The sequence below is a fragment of the Ranitomeya variabilis genome, chromosome 2 (genome assembly GCF_051348905.1).
Source record: "Ranitomeya variabilis isolate aRanVar5 chromosome 2, aRanVar5.hap1, whole genome shotgun sequence".
In the NCBI taxonomy this organism is placed as follows: Eukaryota; Metazoa; Chordata; class Amphibia; order Anura; family Dendrobatidae; genus Ranitomeya; species Ranitomeya variabilis.
The window spans coordinates 275244317-275269298 of record NC_135233.1 but is presented as its reverse complement, the minus strand read 5'-3'; the positions used below and the strand labels follow the sequence as shown (position 1 = coordinate 275269298).

Sequence of the window (24982 nt, the reverse complement as noted above, 5' to 3'; positions counted from 1 at the left end):
ATCCAACTCCAGCAGCACACCTGCAGCTCATGGACTAGAGGCCTACCTTGAGCTGCGGGGTGGATGACCACTGCATCATCATCACTGGGGGATTGGTGATCCATGGGTAGCACTCACTGAACATTAGCCTCATGCCACAGCCCTTTGAGTGATGATCTGTGGTATCTCCTCTGCTTCTGCATCTTCCTTGACGTCCAAAGGACACTCACTTCCTGGTTGCTACAAGCCATCTTCACCAAAGCATTTCTCTTCAGCTCCTCACACACAAACAAACAAAATGGCGCCATTCGCTCCTTTACCACAGATTTCTTGTGTGTTTGGCTCCGGCTCTTCCTGGGCCGGACCTCCGACGCAGTCACAGCGTCACACCTCATTCCTGGTGACTCTGCCTTTGGCCACCAGTCCTGCTTTCGCCATCCTCTACTTGATGAGCCGTGCCTCACACTGAACCGTGCCTTCCTCAGGTACGCACCACCCACTCCGGGCTGCATCCTGGCTGCAGGGCATATCCTTCTTTGGGCTGACACCCCTGTTGGCTGGACACATTTTCACGCTCTCGGGCGCCATCCACTCCCACGATAGGCAATCCTTCACCTTCCTGTCACCATCTTGGAGTGCATGCTTCTGGCCGACATCTTGGCCCGCATGTATTATGGCTCTGTTCTTTCTTCTTCACCCCACTTTATCCATGCGAGGAACTCACACTCTTCTCGCAGGGCCACTTGTAACGGTACCTGGGGTGGTAGCCATGAGCCCAGTCACATTCTTAAAAACACTGTACAATTTATTTGGCAAGACACTTAAGCACACAAGGCAGCAGACAGTACATTTTACAATTTCATACAGAGGTATATTCCTATTGATTTGGGGCAATGGCACTTTACATGTGTACGGTAGACAAGCAAATCAGTACAAGGCCTCAAGAATACTCTAAGAAACCATTGCCGCTGAGCACAGTACACCATGCAATCTACAAATGGAAGTTAAAGTTCAATCATGCAAAAAAGAAGCAATATATGAACACAATCCAGAAACATTGGCTTCTTTTCAAGTCAAAAGCTAATTAAAAATGGACTGTTATGTGGTCAGATGAATCCAAATTTTAAATTCTTTATGGAAACCATGGACATGTTGTCTTGTGAACTCAACAGGAGAGGGACCATCCAGCTTGTTATCAGCACACAGTTTCTGCATCTCTAATGATATGGGGTTACATTATTGTTTATGGCATAGTCAACTTACACATCCTGGAAGGCACTATCAATGCTGAGCATTATAGAGAAGATTTAGAACAACATGTGCTCCCATCCAGCCAACATCCATTTCAATGAAGGCCTTGAATATTCCAGCAAGACAATTTTAAACCACATACTGCATCCATCACAACAGCATGGCTTTGCAGAAGAAGAGTTGAGGTGATGAACCAGCTGCCTGCAGTCCAGACCTTTTAATAATAGAAAATATTTGACACATTATAAAACAAAAATTCAGGATTGGTAAACAGTGAGAATCCTACATCAGAAAAAAAAGAACGGGACAACATTCCTCTCCCAAATCTTTTTTGAGATGTGTTGCTGCCAACAATTTCTAAATTAATTATTTTTTTCAAAATAAACAGAAAAATGTTTTACCAACAAATTCTGTGTTATATGTTATGGAAAAATATAGTTATAGGAATTTTCCAGAACATGTAGAATGATATAACACTTGCTATACATAGCCAGATGAATCAGAAAACCATGAGCCATAATTGCCACACCACGTGTAATACTGTCCAGTACTCCATCACAAGTTTTGTATTTTTGCTTCATCAGGAGGTATTGAAATTGTGTCCACTGCCAACGTAAATAATATGCATTCACCCTGTAACAAAATTCATCAAACTATGTAGTGCATGCCTCGTATCCATGTGATCCTCTCCGCCCAACCGCAGTATTTCGGAAGTCGCATTGTGTACTTGTGAGCAGTACAAGAACCATAGGGAAAGGTCAGTGGAAACGCACATTATTATTAGCGCTTCCTAGATACTCAAGAGCACCATATGTGAAATGATAGGCAGAAGAATAAAATATTTGTGTTGTGATTAATAGTTCTAAATGACTGTAGCAGATGATTTACAGATATAATTTACCATGAAAGTATTACAAGAATATGTAACTTCCCGTGATGGGACTGGATGATATAGTGGACAAATAAAACAATTAAGAATATTTAGTATCATAATAAACGCCATCTAGTGTCAAAGGTTTCTGTATGTATGAAAGTAAATTACTCATTAACTGTTTAACACAATTACACATTAGCACAAACAGACCCCCATTGCCAAAGAGAAGGGATTGGCCTGGTGGATCCATAATATTTTTGTGGATTTTTGGTAACAAGCATAATGTTGACATAACCGGATCTTCCACAAATAAACCTTCATATATAGAACGAGGAATGATGTCCTATTCCGCTGCTAAGGGCTTATACTCACTTGTGAGAAACTCGGATGAGTCTCGCACTGCAATACCCAGCGCTGCTGCTGCCGGCTCTCAGATCGGAGCGTGCGGCCGCATAGCAATTCATGCAGCCACACGCTCCGCTCCTGAGTGCCGGGTGCCGTGCCGGGTATTGCCGTGTGAGACTCATCCGAGTTTCTCGCAAGTGAGTATAAGCCCTTACAGCTCAACTTTATTCAACTCCTTCTTAGAAGAGGAGGTGGGATTACTGTCAAATTCTCTAAAACACAAAAAATGTTGAAATGACTGTGACTCTTATTTAACTACAAACCATACTGCTATATTCTCTCCCTTCTCCACCTGCATAACCCTTTTCCGAAATCCGGCGTTCATGATAATGGTGCTGCCTCACAAGCAGAGGCAACTTCGTCATCAGTAGGTGTCGATGGCACCTGTTTAACCCCTTAGATACCACTGTCAATAGTGAAAGCGGCATGTAGATGGTTATTTGTGAGAGGAGGCTCCCTCTTTAATCACATTGACACCCTACAATTGTAAGATGTCTATGGTTATTATATCAACCTCAGGGTAAGTAATGGATTCCTTAGCTTAGTTTATTACAGCTGACATCTTGCTTTATTGGCTGTGATTCGTTCTAGCACTGATCGCGCAGTTTAACCCCTTACAGCGGTATCTAGATGTTTATTTGAAGAAGGAGGCTCCAGCTTTAACCCTATTGGCACCCCGTGATCACAAAATGCTGATAATGGCCTTGGAGTCAGCCAGCTATGGTGACCTTTTTGTCCCTGCAGGGTCTAACAGGCTGCCTGTTGGTATAAAACTGACAGGTCTAATACCCTGTAACACAGAAGTATTGCAGAGCAGGAGACCAGTGATCAAACTAGAGAAAAGTCAAGTTCCATAGAGGGACTAAATACAATTATTTAAAAAAGTCTAAAAACATTTAGAAAAAAATAGCAGATGGGCATGGCTTTCAGCCGAGCAAGACGGATACACTTTAGGGCAGCTCGAGCTTTAAATTTGATATCCATGGGAATTCGCCTTACAAAATCCTCATGATGATAGTGCAAGTGCATACTTAACCGTTAGGGACCTCCCAGGTTAGTCCTAAACCTTCTTCTGGGTGTTTTGGACCATTCCTCACCTGCGACTTACTCATCCACAAGCAACAGCAGCCTAACTAGCCTCATGCCCACAACACAAAGAAGCACCCCAGTGATAACACCACTTACCTGCCAAGTTGCATCACCTGCTACCCCGGATCTAATGGACGACCCTTGAACCCTCAGACGAAGACCGTTGGCTGGAAGGACTCTAGTTCACCACCTGCCATGCAGCTTCTCAGTACCTTCAACAGCATGCTGGGACTACCTAAGTCCTGTAGGTCCAGATGCGGAGAGGCGAATCACAACCACCTCTTGTCCCCATGGCCATACACCTGGCCACCACCAGACTGACTTATGTTGCCCCTGCTTCTGAGTCCCCTCTCCTCATTTATCCTTTGCTGACAGGATGCAGAACTTGGGGCGCATATCACCACAGATTCAGCCTTTCACATGTACAACAAGTATGGTCCTCTTCTCCTGTCATGCTTTAGCTTGCTGGACTCTTTGCATCAGAACCCTTTCTTTTCTTTTTCAACTTTTTATGGTTTTATTATAGTAATCACCAGGGCCGGACTGGCCATCTGGCAATTCTGGCAAATGCCAGAAGGGCCTGTCTGGTCATGGGCCACCTTGTCTGCAATGTTGTTAACAGAATTGGTGTTCTCAAGACATCCATACTGTTAAGAGTTGTGACGGAGCACAAAGTCGCTGATTCAGTCACTTACCCCAGCAGGCCACCGGTATCATTAGAAATATTGGTCTTGCAGTAAATCTTGCTTTCCTCTATCCAGGGTAATATTAGTAATATATCCCATCTAGTGCTTGGGGATGGTGACAACATGGGCCTGTGTTATTTCAAATGCCAGGACTGAATTTTAGCCCCAGTCCATACCTGGTAATCACTCATAGTAGTAACTCCCTAGACGGCTAGTAACTCCAACACTGCCACTCAGTGGTCTCTCAGCATACTGCACACACCAAAAAGCATAGAAATCAACTTGCTGTGGCAAGCCTTTTTTTTTTTTTTATCTCCGTCAACGCGATCATCTTTTTTTTTTAAGACTTCGCCATATTACACCATAAATAGGGGCTTCACTCTAAAATTTTTGGAGACTAGTCTCCATCTAGTCTATATCTGCAACCATAAAAGCTGTAGCCTATGGTGATTAAGATATATCCTTCAGAGTTGTAACCTGCTAGGTGACTATGCCCTGATGGCTCTTACCCCTTTCTGGGTGAATGCAGTGCAACATATGCTTCTCTCTTGAAAAATCACACCTTGACTGCACTGGCGTCTGCCATCACTATTGCCACCACTTGTCTCCCAAGTACATGCCTAGCTGTTAATTTTTAGCAAAGCCCAGAAACAAAATCAAGGCAACAGAAAACCTTGAAAAAAACACGTTTCTTGGCAAATAGTCCAATTCTTCTTCACCTGATGTAATAGATGTGATCTCAGTTTCTTGTTAGCTACTGAGATCAACCTCCAACCGATCAAACGGACCATCTGGCCAGTGGCATAACTAGAGTCCAATGGGCCCCAGTGCAAGATCTGGACCACCCTCCATCCTGGTATATATGCCATGCTTCTGGATTTGAACCCTTGATTCTGAGCTCTGTGGTCTGCATTTCTTTCTGCTGAACCACAACAGATGCACCTTTTCTTTGGGCGTTTTAGTACTATTATCTTTGTTTCTGTCCTTTTTGGGTAACAGGTGTTTTTCATTTGCTCTGTTTGTCTGCCTATCACCTTTCAGGTGTTTCTTTAAATACCTTCCTCTACTGGTATTTCCTGCTGGTGATATTCATTATTGGATTCATTCACCTTGTTGTAGTCTGTGTTGGTTGCTTCTGGTCCTGACATGTCCCCTATCACAAGCACCCCCGGCAAAATACATGTGGCAGCACCAAGTGACGTGAACAGACATTGGAATGGCAGGTCCCTCAGCAGGTGTGACAATAGCTTTTCTTTTCCACTACTGATTTCTAAATATTTTGGAAAATTGTCTAGTATGGGGCTGACGATCTTTTTTGTAATATGTTTAATAAAAAGGACATCCACCTTAAGGTTGTAATAAATATGAGTTTGCTTACCTTTATCTTTATAGACTGTTTCAATAAAAAATGAATATCTAAAAAATGAATATCTCCATATTTTCACTTTTTTCTATGACTGCATGTCTACAGCCGACTACACTCCCCACCTGTGAATCAGAGCTACCAAATTATACTACTTGGCATTAAGTGGTGGATTATATCTTGCAAGACAAACAATACAATTTATAATGTGTGTTATTTTATAATAAATGGTAATGGTAATGGTAATGGTACAAGCAGTTTTTGATATTTCCTAACTTGATATCATTATTACCTTTTTTGATTTATTTCCAGCGAGGTTAAAGACACGTTGCACAGTTTGAAGACACTTGATCAAGTCTTTGGACAGACATCTATGCTAATACTTCCGACCGGTGACCAGGTTGGTAACTGTTCCTTACTGTACTTTTAGGTTCCTCGCCCTCGATGAGTTTTTGGTGAGTTTTCGATGCCATGTATTTTGTCTGCATCAAAATCGCAGAGTTTTAGGCCGGGGTCACACTCGGCGTAGGGAAATACGGTCTGTATTTTACATGTGTAATATTATCCCAAAACAGTGATCCGTATGTTATCCGTAGACAGGGTGTGGCAGCGTATTTTACGCATGTCATCCTTCGTATGTAATCCGTATGGCATCCGTGCAGCGAGATTTTCTCACCAGCTTGCAAAATGGACATAGAATGGATCCATGGGCTCAAATATTCGTGAAAACATATATACAGTATATATATATATATATATATATATATATGTCAGTGAGACACACATATATACATATATTTATATTTTATACAGCACTAGATAGCAGAAAAGCCGGTAATTCAATTGTCGGCTTTTGTATCTCTTTCCTAAACCCGACATGATATGAGACATGGTTTACATACAGTAAACCTTTTCATATCCCTTTTTTTTTTGCATATTCCTCACTACTAATGTTAGTAGTGTGTATGTGCAAAATTTGGGGTCTCTAGCTGTTAAAATAAAGGGTTAAATCGCGGAAAAAACTGGTGTGGGCTCCCACGCATTTTTCTCCGCCAGAGTGGGAAAGCCAGTGACTGAGGGCAGGTATTAATATTTATAATATATTAATATAGATGTTAGCCTAGAGAGGGACCATGGTTATAGGACCCCCCTGCCTAAAAACATCTGCCCCCAGCCACCCCAGAAAAGGCACATCTGTAAGATGCGTCTATTCTGGCACTTAGCCTCTCTCTTCCCACTCCCCTGTAGTGGTGGGATATAGGGTAATAAAGAGTTAATGCCACCTTGCTATTGTAAGGTGACATTAAGCCAGGTTAATAATGGAGAGGTGTCAATAAGAATAATGAAATAAAGACACAGGGTGTTGTAATAGTTTATTATACTCTTAATCCAAATGACGACCCTCGTTCTGTAAAAAAGGAAAAATAAAAAAACAACAATATCCCATACCTTTCCGGAGCTCAGTCATGTCCCATGCTATAAATCCATCTGAAGGGGTTAAATAATTTTACAAGCAGGAGCCTGCTAATGCAGCTGTGCTCCTGACTGTAAAATCTGGGGAATGAATTGAAAGCAGGGGAACGTAGCTACCTAGACTTGTGGTGCTGTGCCCCCTGCTGGCATAACCTCATATGAACTCGAGCGTGGGAATTTTTCTGAATATTTTCTCACGCTCGAGTTCATATGAGGTTATGCCAGCAGGGGGCGCAGCACCGCAAGTCTAGGTAGCTACGTTCCCCTGCATTCCATTAATTCCCCAGATTTTACAGACAGGAGCACAGCTGCATTAGCAGGCTCCTGCTTGTAAAATTATTTAACCCCTTCAGATGGATTTACAGCCTGGGACATGACTGAGCTCAGGAAAGGTATGGGATATTGTTGTTTTTTTATTTTTCGTTTTTTACAGAACTAGGGTCGTCATTTGGATTAAGAGTATAATAAACTATTACAACACCCTGTGTTTTTATTTCATTAAAATACTTTTTCCATAATGTGTGTGTGTTTTATTAATCATTTACTACTATTGGATTAATAATGAATAGGTGTCATAATTGACGCCTCTCCATTATTAATCTGGATTAATGTCACCTTACAATAGCAAGGTGACATTAACCCTTCATTACCCCATATCCCACCACTACAGGGGAGTGCGAAGAGAGAGGCTAAGTGCCAGAATAGGTGCATCTTCCAGATGTGCCTTTTCTGGGGTGGCTGGGGGCAGATGTTTTTAGCCAGGGGGGCCTATAACCATGGTCCCTCTCTAAGCTATTAATATCTGCCCTCAGTCACTGGCTTTCCCACTCTGGCGGAGAAAATTGCGCGGGAGCCCACGCCAGTTTTTTCCGCAATTTAACCCTTTATTTTAACAGCCATAGCCCCCAAATTTTGCACACACACACTACTAACATTAGTAGTGAGGAATATGCAAAAAAAAGGGATATGAAAAGGTTTATTGTATGTAAACCATGTTGCATATCATGTCGGGTTTAGGAAATAGATAGCAAAAGCCGGCAATTGAATTACCGGCTTTTCTGCTATCTAGCGCTATATGAAATATAAATATATATATATCTATATATATAATTGTCTAAGGGGTACTTCTGTCTTTCTGTCGGCAACTTCCGTCACGGATATTCATTCGCTGATTGGTCTCGCCAGCTGCCTGCCATGGCTGCCCCGACCAATCAGCGACGGGCACAGTCCGATTAGTCCCTCCCTACTCCCCTGCAGTCAGTGCCCGCTCCATACTCCCCGCAGTCACAGCTCACACAGAGTTAATGCCAGCGGTAACGGACCGCGTTATGCCGCGGGTAACTCACTCCGTTACCGCCGCTATTAACCCTCTAATGTTAAAAATAATTTTAAAAAAATAACAAATCATTATATACTCACCTTCCGCCGCCTTTCCGACTCTCCGGTGATCGGTCCATGCAAGCGGCAGGTTCCGGTGCTAAGGTTGGTGTGCGACAAGGACCTGCCATGACGTCACGGTCATGTGACCACGACGTCATCACAGGCCCTGCGCGCCTGCGTGAGAAGGACCTGCCATGACGTCACGGTCATGTGACCGCGACGTCATCACACCCTCGGACCGGAAGCTGCCTCCTGAACCGAACACAGGCGACAGAACTACAAGGGGCCCCTCGGAAGGTGAGTATATGTTTATTTTTTATTTTTTAACCTGTGACATACGTGGCTGGGCAATATACTACGTGGCTGGGCAATATACTACGTGGCTCTGTGCTATATACTACGTGGCTCTGTGCTGTATACTACGTGGCTCTGTGCTGTATACTACGTCACTGGGCAATATACTACGTGCCTCTGTGCTGTATACTACGTCACTGGGCAATATACTACGTGGCTCTGTGCTGTATACTACGTCACTGGGCAATATACTACGTCACTGGGCAATATACTACGTGGCTGGGCAATATACTACGTCACTGGGCAATATACTACGTAACTGGGCAATATACTACGTAACTGGGCAATATACTATGTGGCTCTGTGCTGTATACTACGTCACTGTGCAATATACTACGTGGCTCTGTGCTGTATACTACGTAACTGGGCAATATACTACGTCACTGGGCAATATACTACGTCACTGGGCAATATACTACGTCGCTGGGCAATATACTACGTCACTGGGCAATATACTACGTCACTGGGCAATATACTACGTGGACATGCATATTCTAGAATACCCGATGCGTTAGAATCGGGCCACCATCTAGTATATATATATATATATATATATATATATATATATATATGTGTGTGTGTCTCAGTGACATATATATATATATATATATATATATATATATATATATATATATATATACCTTTTCTATGTGTAGATATTTATTTGATCTGTCCTATTCTAACCTGTCAGTATGATTTTACTGTACACTGCACTGAATTGCCGGCTTTTCTCTAGAACACCGCTGCGTATTTTGTTATGATCCTTAGTGGTTGAGGATCACAAATTACTCCAGCAAGGTAACTAAAATAGGACAAGCTCTAGGGAGGTGGAAAACTGGACTGACCGCAAATCTGAACCTATCCAAACACACTAGAGGTAGCCGGTGAACGTGCCTAAAATTCCTAGACGTCTCGAGCCAGCCTGAGGAACTAACTACCCCTAGAGAGAAAGAAAGACCTCTCTTGCCTCCAGAGAAATAATCCCCAAAGATATAGAAGCCCCCAACAGATAATAACGGTTAGGTAAGAGGAAGGCACATACACAGGGGTGAAAGCAGATTCAGCAAATGAGGCCCACTAATACTAGATAGCAGAAAATAGAAAAGGGATCTTATGCGGTCAGTAAAAAACCCTTACAAAAATATCCACACTGAGATTTCAAGAACCCCCGCACCAACTAACGGTGTGGGGGGAGAAACTCAGTCCCCTTGAGCAACCAGCAAGCACAGAAATCACATTTTAGCAAGCTGGACAAAAAAACATGATGAACGCTGATAATCAGAAAAATGAGCAAACAAGAACTTAGCTTGACTTGGAGAGACTGGGAGCAAGGTAGTCACAAGGAATCTGAAGAGCACTGAATACATTGATAGCAGGCAAGGAACTGAGTATCCAGGTGAGTTAAATAGGAAACCAGCCAAGGATAACGAACCAGCTGATGCAGCCAACCTGCAGAAAGACAACACTACACAGTACCGCTTGTGACCACCAGAGGGAGCCCAAAAATAGAGTTCACAACAGTACCCCCCCCTTGAGGAGGGGTCACCGAACCCTCTTCAAAACCCCCAGGGCGATCAGGATGAGCCGCGTGGAAGGCACGAACCAAATCGGCCGCATGAACATCAGAGGCGACAACCCAGGAATTATCCTCCTGACCATAGCCCTTCCACTTTACCAAATACTGAAGTCTCCGTCTAGAGATACGAGAATCCAAAATCTTCTCCACCACGTACTCCAATTCGCCCTCGACCAGCACCGGAGCAGGAGGCTCAAAAGAAGGAACCACAGGTACCACATACCTCCGCAACAAAGACCTATGGAACACATTATGGATGTCAAACGATGCTGGGAGATCCAAACGAAAAGACACCGGGTTAAGGATTTCCAAGATCTTATAAGGACCGATGAAGCGAGGCTTGAATTTAGGAGAGGAGACCTTCATAGGAACATACCGAGAAGACAGCCACACCAAATCCCCAACACGAATTCGGGGACCCACACCGCGGCGGCGGTTGGCAAAGCGCTGAGCCTTCTCCTGTGACAACTTCAGATTGTCCACCACATGGTTCCAAATCTGCTGCAACCTATCCACCACAGAATCCACCCCAGGACAGTCAGAAGACTCAACCTGACCCGAGGAAAAACGAGGATGGAAACCAGAATTGCAGAAAAAAGGCGAAACCAAAGTAGCAGAACTAGCCCGATTATTAAGGGCAAACTCGGCCAATGGCAAAAAAGTCACCCAATCATCCTGATCAGCAGAAACAAAACATCTCAAATAAGTTTCCAATGTCTGATTAGTTCGCTCGGTTTGGCCATTAGTCTGAGGATGGAAGGCCGACGAAAAAGACAAATCAATGCCCATCTTAGCACAAAAAGTCCGCCAAAACCTGGACACAAACTGGGATCCTCTATCAGACACAATATTTTCAGGAATGCCGTGCAAGCGAACCACATTCTGAAAAAATAGAGGAACCAAATCGGAGGAGGAAGGCAACTTAGGCAAGGGCACCAAATGGACCATCTTGGAAAAACGATCACACACCACCCAGATGACAGACATTTTCTGAGATACTGGAAGATCCGAAATAAAATCCATGGAAATGTGCGTCCAATGCCTTTTTGGGACAGGCAAAGGCAAAAGCAAACCGCTGGCACGAGAACAGCAAGGCTTAGCTCGAGCACAAATCCCACAAGACTGCACAAAGGAACGCACATCCCGCGACAAGGAAGGCCACCAGAAGGACCTAGCCACCAAATCTCTGGTACCAAAAATCCCAGGATGACCCGCCAACACCGAAGAATGAACCTCGGAAATAACTCTGCTGGTCCATCTATCCGGGACAAACAGTCTCTCTGGTGGACAACGGTCAGGTCTATCCGCCTGAAATTTCTGCAGCACTCGTCGCAAATCTGGAGAAATGGCAGACAAAATCACTCCCTCTCTGAGAATACCAGCCGGCTCAGAAACTCCCGGAGAGTCAGGCACAAAGCTCCTAGAAAGTGCATCAGCCTTCACGTTCTTCGAACCAGGCAGGTATGAGACCACGAAGTTGAAACGGGAGAAAAACAACGACCAACGAGCCTGTCTAGGATTCAGGCGCTTGGCAGATTCGAGGTAAATCAGATTTTTGTGATCAGTCAGGACCACCACACGATGTTTAGCTCCTTCGAGCCAATGTTGCCACTCCTCAAATGCCCACTTCATAGCCAACAACTCCCGATTACCAACATCATAATTTCGCTCGGCAGGCGAAAATTTTCTAGAAAAGAAAGCACATGGCTTCATCACAGAGCCATCAGAGCTTCTCTGCGACAAAACAGCCCCTGCTCCAATCTCAGAAGCATCAACCTCGACCTGGAAGGGGAGAGAGACATCTGGCTGACATAAGACTGGAGCTGAAGAAAACCGGTGCTTCAGCTCCCGAAAGGCCTCCACGGCCGCAGGAGACCAATTAGTCACATCAGAACCCTTCTTGGTCAAATCCGTCAAAGGTTTAACCACGCTAGAAAAATTAGCGATGAAACGACGGTAAAAATTAGCAAAACCCAAGAACTTCTGAAGACTCTTAACAGACGTGGGCTGAGTCCAGTCATGAATAGCCTGGACTTTGACTGGGTCCATCTCCACAGTAGAAGGAGAAAAAATAAAACCCAAAAAGGAGACCTTCTGCACTCCGAAGAGGCATTTTGAGCCCTTCACAAATAAAGCATTAGCACGCAGGACCGGAAACACCATCCTGACCTGCTTCACATGGGACTCCGAATCATCAGAAAAGACCAAAATGTCATCCAGATAAACAATCATAAATTTATCCAGATATTCTCGGAAAATGTCATGCATGAAGGACTGAAACACAGAAGGAGCATTAGAGAGTCCAAAAGGCATCACCAAGTACTCAAAATGGCCTTCGGGCGTATTAAATGCTGTTTTCCATTCGTCTCCCTGCTTAATGCGCACAAGATTATACGCACCACGGAGATCTATCTTGGTGAACCAACTGGCACCCTTAATCCGAGCAAACAAATCAGACAATAGTGGCAAAGGATACTGAAATTTGACTGTGATTTTATTCAGAAGACGATAATCTATACAAGGTCTCAAAGAACCGTCCTTCTTGGCCACAAAGAATCCTGCACCAAGAGGGGAAGAGGATGGGCGAATATGTCCCTTCTCCAAAGACTCCTTTATATAACTCCGCATCGCGGCATGCTCTGGTATAGACAAATTAAAAAGTCGTCCCTTAGGGAATTTACTACCAGGAATTAAATTTATAGCACAGTTACAATCCCTATGAGGGGGCATGGAAGAATGGAAGAAGCAATAGACACCAACGAAGTATCGCCATGAATTCCCTGACAACCCCAACTTGACACAGACATAGCTTTCCAATCTAAAACTGGATTATGAGCCTGCAGCCATGGCAGACCCAAAACGACAACATCATGCAAATTATGCAGAACAAGAAAGCGAATCACCTCCTGATGTACGGGAGTCATGCACATGGTCATTTGCGTCCAATACTGAGGCTTATTCTCAGCCAATGGCGTAGCATCAATTCCCCTCAGAGGAATAGGAAATTCCAAAGGCTCCAGGACAAAACCACAGCGCCTGGCAAACGACAAATCCATCAGATTCAGGGCAGCACCTGAATCCACAAAAGCCATAACCGAGTAGGACGACAAAGAACAAATCAAAGTAACAGACAAAATAAATTTAGGCTGTATAGTGCCAATGGTGACAGGTTTAGCGATCTTTTTTAAGCATTTAGAGCATGCTGAGATAACATGAGTAGAATCACCACAGTAAAAGCACAACCCATTTTGACGTCTATGACTTTGTCGCTCAATTCTGGTCAGAGTTCGGTCACATTGCATAGACCCAGGTCTCTGCTCAGAAAATACAGCCAAAGGATGAGCAGATTTGCGCTCCTGCAAACGCCGATCAACCTGAATGGCCAAAGCCATAGAATCACTCAGACTTGTAGGGGTGGGAAACCCCACCATAACATTCTTAATGGCTTCAGAAAGACCTTCTCTGAAATTTGCAGCCAGGGCACACTCATTCCATTGAGTAAGCACTGACCATTTTCGAAATTTTTGACAATACACCTCTGCTTCATCCTGACCTTGAGATAGAGCCAGCAACACTTTTTCTGCCTGATTCTCAAGATTAGGCTCCTCATAAAGCAGACCAAGAGCGCGAAAAAATGCATCTACATTAAGCAATGCCGGATCTCCTGGAGCCAGAGAGAAAGCCCAATCCTGAGGGTCGCCACGCAACAAGGAGATAACAATTTTAACTTGCTGAGCGGAATCACCAGAGGAACGAGGTCTCAGAGATAGAAATAACATACAATTATTCTTAAAATTTAGAAACCTCGATCTATCTCCAGAAAACAACTCAGGAATGGGTATCTTTGGTTCTGACATAGGGCTATGAATAACAAAATCCTGAATACTTTGCACCCGTGCAGTAAGATGATCCACACTAGAAGTCAGAGTCTGAATATTCATGTCTGCAGCTGAGCTCAAAACCACCCAGAGTTCAAGGGGATGAAAGAAGCTAAACAGACTGCAGCAAAGGAAAAGCGGGAGAAAAAAAAAAAATGTACTCAGGTCTTCTTTTAATCCCACTTCTGCGATGCATTAAACACTTTTTGGCCTGCTATACTGTTATGATCCTTAGTGGTTGAGGATCACAAATTACTCCAGCAGAGTGGATGGGATTTATAGAAATCTCCTGCCCACTATGCTTCTTTTTTACTCAGCATAAACTGAGCTGCGGTGCGCATTTCACATCAGCAGCATGTTAATTTCTCTTGTGATTACGCTCAGAGTTTTCTGTGCAGATTTTCCACATAGATTTGCATTAGATGCAAAAAATCTGCAGGTTAAAAATGTATTTCCAGTGCATTTCCACTTCAGAAACTTATTAAAAACACAAGTAATTTGCATGTAACGTGCACAAGTGAAGTTTAGTCAAAGCCAAATACCAGGAAACATCAAGAACTGCAGCATCAAAAACGCGATAAAAAAGCATGTAAAAAAAAATGCACTTAAAACTGCCATAGAAAAAGCTCAAGTAACCTAATTTACTTAATAGATACAGAAATGGTTCAGAAAATCATCAACATAAAAAGCTCATCATAGGAATGTAACCTAAAGAGTCAGATCTGTTTTAGGCTATGTTCACATGCAGCATTTTTTCAGCTTTTTTCCTGCAAATTAAAAGTTGCTTTTTACAGTACCAGCAAAAGCAATGAGATTTCAGAAATCTCACGCACATACTTGATTTTTTTTCCGACCGAATTTAAAAACGGCAGCATTTTGAGATCTTCACCTTGTCAATACTTTCAGTATTTTTGCTGCCGTTTTTTTTTTTTAATAAATTATTTTTTTAAATTATTTTTTAACAAACAAGGAAAACAAAAGAACATAACATCTTTTTTTGTGACGTAAAATAAAGTTTACTATTTGCATAACCAGTTGTTGTTGCAAAAACTTAGGGAGAATTGGGGGATGGGAACAAGGGATAGAAGGGTAGATAAAGGGTTCCGAGGTGTCCTGCTCAGAGTGATGATGTTTTTTAACCATAGAAGGCAATAATAAAATGAAAAAATGCTGCAAAAAAAGGCAACAATGTTTTTCACAGTTTTTGCTGCATTTTTTGTGAAGAAAACTAACTTTATTAAACACGAACTGTAAACAATGCACACGTAATCCGCATTTAAAAAAAGCTGCAAAAAAGTGACAAAAACAGTGAAAACACCTTGAAAAATGCGCAAAAAAAGCTGAAAATGTGCATGTTGAACACAGTGTTTTTACTGCCAAGAGAGCAGGTTTTGGCTACAGTAAAGTAATACAGCAAAAATGCTATGTGAACATAGCCTTACTGTATTTAAAACTGACACACAATGAATACTTACCTGTTTAAAAACATACAGCTGTGTATACTAATAAAAGTAATAAGGTAAAAATAAATATCAGACAAATAATTATTAATGTGGACGATGACAGGTGTAAGTGCTTGAGAAAGTTAATATTCATTAGAGACTTACTGTATGTTTCTATTTTTATGCTTTCAATCATGGTTTCTTCTTTTTCACCCCAGGTTGATATATTGGACGGCCTCATGTGCAGCATTCCGGCTGTTCTGCAGTCACTTTCTGCTCTGGAACACAAGGTGAATTGCAAAAATTGAAGAGCTCAGATTAAAATTAAAAATAGATTTTTTTCTGGAATTATAATATTGATAGCCTATTCTTAGGACAGGTCATCAATATCAGATATGAGTGCAATTCCCAGTTTCCTCATTAAAATTAAGACCAGATAATAAGAAAGGGGAAAATCATTTGGTCCATTTTCTACATTCACTTTTCTTTATTAATAATAAAGATTAAACAACAACCACAAGACGGATTTCATCAACCAAGGTATCATTAATCAGTATAACGGCGCCAACCTGACACTGTCTGTAGGTTACTGAGCACAATCCTGCTGACAGGTTACTTTTAATGAGGATACAAGCTTTTTAAATTCAGAATTTTTTACTCATCAGGGTAGTGGATAAAGGCTCATTTGTAGTGATGAGCGAATATACTCGTTACTCGAGATTTCCCGAGCACGCTCGGGGGTCCTCCGAGTATTTTTAGTGCTCGGAGATTTACGGTAGTTTTCATCGCCGCAGCTGAATGATTTACATCTGTTAGCCAGCATAAGTACATGTGGGGGTTGCCTGATTGCTAGGGAATCCCCACATGTACTTATGCTGGCTAGCAGATGTAAATCATTCAGCTGCGGCAAGAAAAACTAAATTTCCGAGCACTAAAAAATACTCGGAGGACCCCCGAGCGTGCTCGGGAAATCTCGAGTAACGAGTATATTCGCTCATCACTATTCATTTGTTATCTTATAATTATCGTGATTATTAGTTTTTGGGGGAGAATTTAATTCAAGTTTATGCACTGAATACACGTATTAGTGTATGTTCATTTATTTTTGGTGCTACTTTTTACACTTTTATAGGCCAAACAGACATACAACGAGGGTATTTCTGGTTTGCCCACTCCTCTGACAACTTGTCATTCACCCGGGATTAAGACATACAGAGCAAAAGAATCTCAACATGTAAGTAGGAAAATAAAGGATGCTTTAGCAATGTAGCTAACAGTTCTCACTAGACTGACTATGATATTTTTCTTATAGCTAAAACAAAGTGACAAGATAAGTACCCAAAAGACCGCGCCCCAAAGTCTGTCTGTATTTGTCGGGACCTGGAATATGGGTAAATATATCCGGGATGTGTTTGAAGCACCAAAGTACATAAATTGCTTTAAATACCCAAATTATTAGGTATCAAACATTCCTTTCTGGGTGTTGGCGTAATAACAATTCGCTGCAAATTTATCCTAGAGACACTATGTTAAGTAGATAGCAGATGGCGCTGTATTAACTGTTGGAGTTTATTAACATACTCTTATATCGTTCGTCTAGACTGCATAGTATGACCTCTCAGTTTTATTTGTGCCAACTCTCTGTATATCCTCCATGTTGAGATCATGGAAATACGGGTTGCTGTATGTCAAACAGTTCATTCTTCCACAATATCTGAGTATTGGATGATTCTGCCGAAAGCTGAAATCTGCAGCAGGTTATGGGTCCAGACACAGAAAGAGCACAGTGGGGTTAACGAGGTCATACAAGGAATCTTGTAGAGGTTCACATCTCTGGTATACAAGTAAATAACTCAGCATATATATAGAAATATATAAGAGAATAAAAATGGCCTTCTGCTCATAACTTAAACTTACAGTGACCAAGCTGAATAATGACAAAATGTTATCACTAAGCCCTAACACTCGCACAAGGATGGAAAAACCAGGGGAAATGTTAATCCTGCACATCACAGGTTCCTTTACAGAGTAGGCAAATCCCTAACTTGACCCTGATTTGTCCCTGCCTGAACAAGGAGGTTGGCACCCTAAAATTATGCAATGACACCACCACTCGACGTCGGCTGACCGTGAGTGTCCTTAACTGCGTCCTCAACTATACACAGAGTGTAACCCAAAATAACAACAGCAGAAAGTAGTGCACACACACCAGGGTGAGACACAGGGCTAAAGACGTGTTCACACAGTTGTACAAAAAAGACAGAAGAAAAAGAAAGGAACCCCAAAAGACCTTCAATATATATGTGGAACTCCACCAAACCCTAAATGTAACAAAATGGGAAGAGTACCAGGAAGGGGAACACGCAAATAAACTGCAGGAAAAGCAATAGAGAGAACCTCAGCAGCATAATCCTTGACTGGGGCGCTGGGACTCCAAACATCCATCTAACTTGAAATATAGCCAGTAAAGACTGCATGTGCCAGGGAAGTATAAATTGTCCCTCCCAAGATGTGACAGGACAAACCAAACGAGGAACTGAAAACACCTGCACAGAAGCAGCACAGCAAAGCAAAGACAAGAGCATTATCAGCAGTTGGACAGAGGCAACACAGGCTGTGGTCCAACAAAGAAGGAAACCGACCCACAGCCAGAGATCACCAGATTGAGCCCCACAGTTGAGCCATGACACAATTATAAGCTTTGAAAGTTTAAACTGGAAATGTTATTATCCAGAGATGACTTGTGGGAGGTTATTACTAAAGAAAAACTTCAGGAATGGAACAAGAAAAGCAGACAGGCATCACATCAGTGGAAGATGACCAACCAATCCATATAAGATATGAGAAGTCTGCTAAATTCAGGTGCAATGCATTGCAAAAACGCTTTTGCTAAGTAATTATTTCTGCTAATGAAACTGCACACAATGAGACTAAACAAAAAAAATGATATGCAAGAACATATTTAGGCTACGTTCACATTTGCGGTCAGCGCCGCAGCGTCGGGCGCCGCAGCGTCGCCGCATGCGTCATGCGCCCCTATATTTAACATGGGGGCGCATGGACATGCGTCGCACTTGCGTTTTGCGCCGCATGCGTCACTGCGGCGCCCGCGTCCGGGCGCAGAGGACGCAGCAAGTTGCATTTTTGCTGCGTCCAAAATCAATGAAAAAAAGGACGCATGCGGCGCAAAACGCAGCGTTGTGCATGCGTTTTGCTGCGTTTTTGTTTGCGTTGTGCGTTGCGGCGCCGACGCTGCGGCGCACAACGCAAATGTGAACGTAGCCTTATACAAGGGCAGAAGTGTTCACACAACTGAGATCAGTGGGTAAGGATACAATACACAGCCATGTTGCTATGCAGTTTACCTAACACATACAGGGTACAAATTAACTACTACTAGACTAAAAAGAAGCCCTAACACAGACCAGACACTAGAATTTGTAATAACCAGGCTAGTAGATGAATACAAAGAAAAGAATATGTGCAGGACTCCACAGAAGGTCACTGTAGAATCACTATTAAAGCAATGGATACATGGTTACACATGAAAGGTTCCCTTTAAGGGTCCTATTTGTTTCTATCACCCCGTTTTTTAAAAATTAGATAAAAATAGTGTGAAATAGGGGCAGAGCTGGGCTTTACATTAGTGCCTTTTTGGTGCCTTTACACCCCCGTTAGGCTGCCGAAATACCTTAGTGAAGTGGCCGTTTTCTGCTGTCACTCAAGTTGGTCAGGTCGGATGGGCGTGGTCACAGTGCTGTTTCTCCCCCAGATCAGGCTCATCATTACGTTGGTGGCGTAGTGGTGTGCGCATGTCCAAAGCGAAGATCCACTGCCCAGGAGATTCAAAACAGCGCGGTCTTCGCTATTCGCCGTTTACCGGTGGGCGCGGCCATCTTTCCTGTGGCCGCGCGTGCGCAGATGGAGCGCTCTGCTGCCCGGGGCTTCAGGAAAATGGCCGCGGGATTCCGCGCGTGCGCAGATGGAGATCGCGGCGGCCATTTTCCTGAAGCCCCGGGCAGCAGAGCGCTCCATCTGCGCACGCGCGGCCACAGGAAAGATGGCCACGCCCACCGGTAAACGGCGAATAGCGAAGACCGCGCTGTTTTGAATCTCCTGGGCAGTGGATCTTCGCTTTGGACATGCGCACACCACTACGCCACCAACGTAATGATGAGCCTGATCTGGGGGAGAAACAGCGCTGTGACCACGCCCATCCGACCTGACCAACTTGAGTGACAGCAGAAAACGGCCACTTCACAAAGGTATTTCGGCAGCCTAACGGGGGTGTAAAGGCACCAAAAAGGCAGTAATGTAAAGCCCAGCTCTGCCCCTATTTCACACTATTTTTATCTAATTTAAAAAAAACGGGGTGATAGGTTCCCTTTAAAGAAAGACTGTACAGTACAATATGGAAAACGGAACAAGAGAAACTGCACTGTGTGCAGAATTATTAGGCAAGTTGTATTTGATCACATGATACTTTTTATACATGTTGTCGTACTCCAATCTGTTCAGGCTTGAGAGCCAACTACCAATTAAGTAAATCAGGTGATGTGCATCTCTGTAAGGTGTAAGGTGTGCTTAATTATTAGGCAATTTCCTTTCCTTTGTCAAAATGGGTCAGAAGAGAGATTTGACGGGCTCTGAAAAGTCCAAAATTGTGAGATGTCTTGCACAGGGATGCAGCAGTCTTGAAATTGCCAAACTTTTGAAGCGTGATCACCGAACAATCAAGCGTTTCATGCTAAATAGCCAACAGGGTCGCAAGAAGCGTGTTGGGCAAAAAAGGCACAAAATAACTGCCCATGAATTGAGGAAAATCAAGCGTGAAGCTGCCAAGATGCCATTAGCCACCAGTTTTGCCATATTTCACAGCTGCAACATTACTGGAGTAACAAAAAGCACAAGGTGTGCGATAATCAGGGACATGGCCAAGGTAACGAAGGCTGAAAAACGACCACCATTGAACAAGAAACATAAGATAAAACGTCAAGACTGGGCCAAGAAATATCTTAAGACTGACTTTTCAAAGGTTTTATGGACTGATGAAATGAGAGTGACTCTTGATGGACCAGATGGATGGACCAGAGGCTGGATCAGTAAAGGGCAGAGAGCTCCACTCCAACTCAAACGCCAGCAAGGTGGAGGTGGGGTACTGGTATGGGCTGGTATCATCAAAGATGAACTTGTGGGACCTTTTCGGGTTGAGGATGGAGTGAAGCTCAACTCCCAGACCTACTGCCAGTTTCTGGAAGACAACTTTTTCAAGCAGTGGTACAGGAAGAAGTCGGTATCATTCAATAAAAACATGATTTTCATGCAGGACAATGCTCCATCACATGCCTCCAACTACTCCATAGCGTGGCTGGACAGTAAAGGTCTCAAAGAAGAAAAAATAATGACATGGCCCCCTTGTTCACCTGATCTGAACCCCATAGAGAACCTGTGGTCCCTCATAAAATGTGAGATCTACAAGGAGGAAAAACAGTACACCTCTCGGAACAGTGTCTGGGAGGCTGTGGTGGCTGCTGCACGCAATGTTGATGGTAAACAGATCAAGCAACTGACAGAATCTATGGATAGAAGGTTGTTGAGTGTCATCATAAAGAAAGGTGGCTATATTGGTCACTACTTTTTGGGGGTTTTGTTTTTGCATGTCAGAAATGTTTATTTCTAAATTTTGTGCAGTGATGGTTTACCTGGTGAAAATAAACAAGTGAGATGGGAATATATTTGGTTTTTATTAAGTTGCCTAATAATTCTGCACAGTAATAGTTGCCTGCACAAACAGATATCCTCCTAAGATAGCCAAATCTAAAAAAAAACCACTCCAACTTCCAAAAATATTAAGCTTTGATATTTATGAGTCTTTTTGGTTGATTGAGAACATAGTCGTTGATCAATCATAAAAATAACCCTCTAAAATACAACTTGCCTAATAATTCTGCACACAGTGTATTTCCAAAAGCACTAAACAAACATTAAAGCTACAATTTCTGATTCATGTGCAGATAAATGGAATAGAACATTAAATGTAAGAAATAATTGGACATTACAGGGTTTATGCATTGACTCCGGAGCAATAAGTCATATGACAAATTCCAGAAGCATTTTCACTGGACTTAACCATAATAACAAGCATATCATGTATTTTATTGATGGGAGCAGAATAAATGTAGAATATGCTGAACATGTCCCACTAACAATGGAAGAATTTACAGACAATATGGGAAGCACGGCACTCCTAGTGGTAAATGCATGGATAGGGTCCTGTCATGATCTCAATGGCAAGAGAACATAGCATAAGCATATATAGGAACTAGCTCTTGGAAGATGGGAACTGAGCTGACCATGAACTAAACCTAACGCACAACTAGCAGTGGCCGGGTAGCATGCCTACGTTGATTCTAGATGCCCAGCACCAGCCGGAGGACTAAATAAAACTAGCAGAGGAAAATATTAGTCCTAGCTCACCTCTAGAGAAATACCCCAAAAGGAGACAGAGGCCCCCCACATGTATTGGCGGTGAGTTGAGATGAAATAACAAACGTAGTATGAAAATAGGTTTAGCAAATTTGAGGTCCACTTACTACATAGCAGAAGACAGAAAGGACACTTTCATGGTCAGCTGAAAACCCTATCAAAAACACCATCCAGAAATTACTTTAAAACTCTGGCATTAACTCATAACACCAGAGTGGCAATTCCTGTTCACAAGAGCTTTCCAGACACAGTAACGAAACTACAGCTGTGAACTGGAACAAAAATGCAAAAACAAACATGGACAAGAGTCCAACTTATCTAGTAGTTGTCTAGGAGCAGGAACAAGCACAGAGAGGCTTCTGATAACATTGTTGACCGGCAAGCAACTAACAGAGCAGCAAGGTTATATAGCGACTCCCACATCTTGATGGGAACAGGTGAACAGAGAAGATGAAGACACCAGTTCAATTCCACCAGTAGCCACCGGGGGAGCCCAGAATCCAAATTCACAACAGTACCCCCCCCTCAAGGAGGGGGCACCGAACCCTCACCAGAACCACCAGGGCGATCAGGATGGGCCCTATGAAAGGCACGAACCAGATCGGAGGCATGAACATCAGATGCATTCACCCAAGAATTATCCTCCTGGCCATATCCCTTCCACTTGACCAGATACTGGAGTCTCCGTCTGGAAACACGAGAGTCTAAGATTTTCTCCACAATGTACTCCAACTCACCCTCAACCAACACCGGAGCAGGAGGCTCAACGGAAGGCACAACCGGTACCTCATACCTGCGCAATAATGACCGATGAAAAACGTTATGAATAGAAAAGGATGCAGGGAGGTCCAAACGGAAGGAAACAGGGTAAAGAATCTCCAATATCTTATACGGGCCGATAAACCGAGGCTTAAACTTAGGAGAAGAGACCCTCATAGGGACAAAACGAGAAGACAACCACACCAAATCCCCAACAGAAAGCCGAGGACCAACACGACGGTGGCGGTTGGCAAAAAGCTGAGTCTTCTCCTGGGACAACCTCAAATTGTCCACCACCTGCCCCCAGATCTGATGCAATCTCTCCACCACAGCATCCACTCCAGGACAATCCGAAGATTCCACCTGACCAGAGGAAAATCGAGGATGAAACCCCGAATTACAGAAAAACGGGGACACCAAAGTGGCAGAGCTGGCCCGATTATTGAGAGCGAACTCCGCCAATGGCAAAAAATTAACCCAATCATCCTGGTCAGCAGACACAAAACACCTCAGATATGTCTCCAGGGTCTGATTAATCCGCTCGGTCTGGCCATTCGTCTGAGGATGGAAAGCGGACGAAAAAGATAAATCTATGCCCATCCTAGCACAGAATGCCCGCCAAAATCTAGACACGAATTGGGTCCCTCTGTCAGAAACGATATTCTCAGGAATACCATGCAAACGAACAACATTTTGAAAAAACAGAGGAACCAACTCGGAAGAAGAAGGTAACTTGGGCAGAGGAACCAAATGGACCATCTTAGAAAAACGGTCACACACCACCCAGATGACAGACATCTTCTGAGAAACAGGCAGATCTGAAATAAAATCCATCGAGATGTGCGTCCAAGGCCTCTTAGGAATAGGCAAGGGCAACAACAATCCGCTAGCCCGAGAACAACAAGGCTTGGCCCGAGCACAAACGTCACAAGACTGCACAAAGCCTCGCACATCTCGTGACAGGGAAGGCCACCAGAAGGACCTTGCCACCAAATCCCTGGTACCAAAAATGCCAGGATGACCTGCCAACGCAGAATAATGAACCTCAGAGATGACTCTACTGGTCCAATCATCAGGAACAAACAGTTTATCAGGTGGGCAACGATCAGGTCTATCCGCCTGAAACTCCTGCAAGGCCCGCCGCAGGTCTGGAGAAACGGCTGACAATACCACTCCATCCTTAAGGATACCTGTGGGCTCAGAGTTACCAGGCGAGTCAGGCTCAAAACTCCTAGAAAGGGCATCCGCCTTAACATTCTTAGAACCCGGTAGGTATGACACCACAAAATTAAACCGAGAGAAAAATAATGACCAGCGCGCCTGTCTAGGATTCAGGCGCCTGGCGGTCTCAAGATAAATCAAATTTTTGTGGTCAGTCAATACCACCACCTGATGTCTGGCCCCCTCAAGCCAATGGCGCCACTCCTCAAAAGCCCACTTCATGGCCAAAAGCTCCCGATTCCCAACATCATAATTCCGCTCAGCGGGCGAAAATTTACGGGAAAAGAAGGCACAAGGCCTCATCACGGAGCAGTCAGAACTTTTCTGCGACAACACTGCCCCAGCTCCGATCTCAGAAGCGTCGACCTCAACCTGAAAAGGTAGAGCAACATCAGGCTGACGCAACACAGGGGCAGAGGAAAAACGGCGCTTAAGCTCCCGAAAGGCCTCCACAGCATCAGGGGACCAATCAGCAACATCAGCACCCTTCTTAGTCAAATCGGTCAATGGTTTAGCAATATCCGAAAAACCAGCAATAAATCGACGATAAAAGTTAGCAAAGCCCAAAAATTTCTGAAGACTCTTAAGAGAAGAGGGCTGCGTCCAATCACAAATAGCTTGAACCTTGACAGGATCCATTTCAATGGAAGAGGGGGAAAAAATATATCCCAAAAAGGAAATCCTCTGTACCCCAAAAACACACTTAGAACCCTTCACACACAAAGAATTAGACCGCAAAACCTGAAAAACCCTCCTGACTTGCTGG

At 43.5% G+C, this 24982-nt stretch overlaps 1 protein-coding gene across 1 annotated transcript in view; it reads left to right on the top strand.

Annotated features, from left to right (window-relative positions):
* LOC143805505 (phosphatidylinositol 3,4,5-trisphosphate 5-phosphatase 2B-like) overlaps positions 1–24982 on the top strand; it is a 100998-nt gene that overhangs the window by 33311 nt on the left and 42705 nt on the right. Inside the window, exons 6-9 of the mRNA XM_077284952.1 lie at positions 5960–6047; positions 15969–16040; positions 16883–16984; positions 17063–17141. Of these exons, the coding sequence (XP_077141067.1) occupies positions 5960–6047; positions 15969–16040; positions 16883–16984; positions 17063–17141 (341 nt within the window). The remainder of the gene's footprint in view (positions 1–5959; positions 6048–15968; positions 16041–16882; positions 16985–17062; positions 17142–24982) is intronic.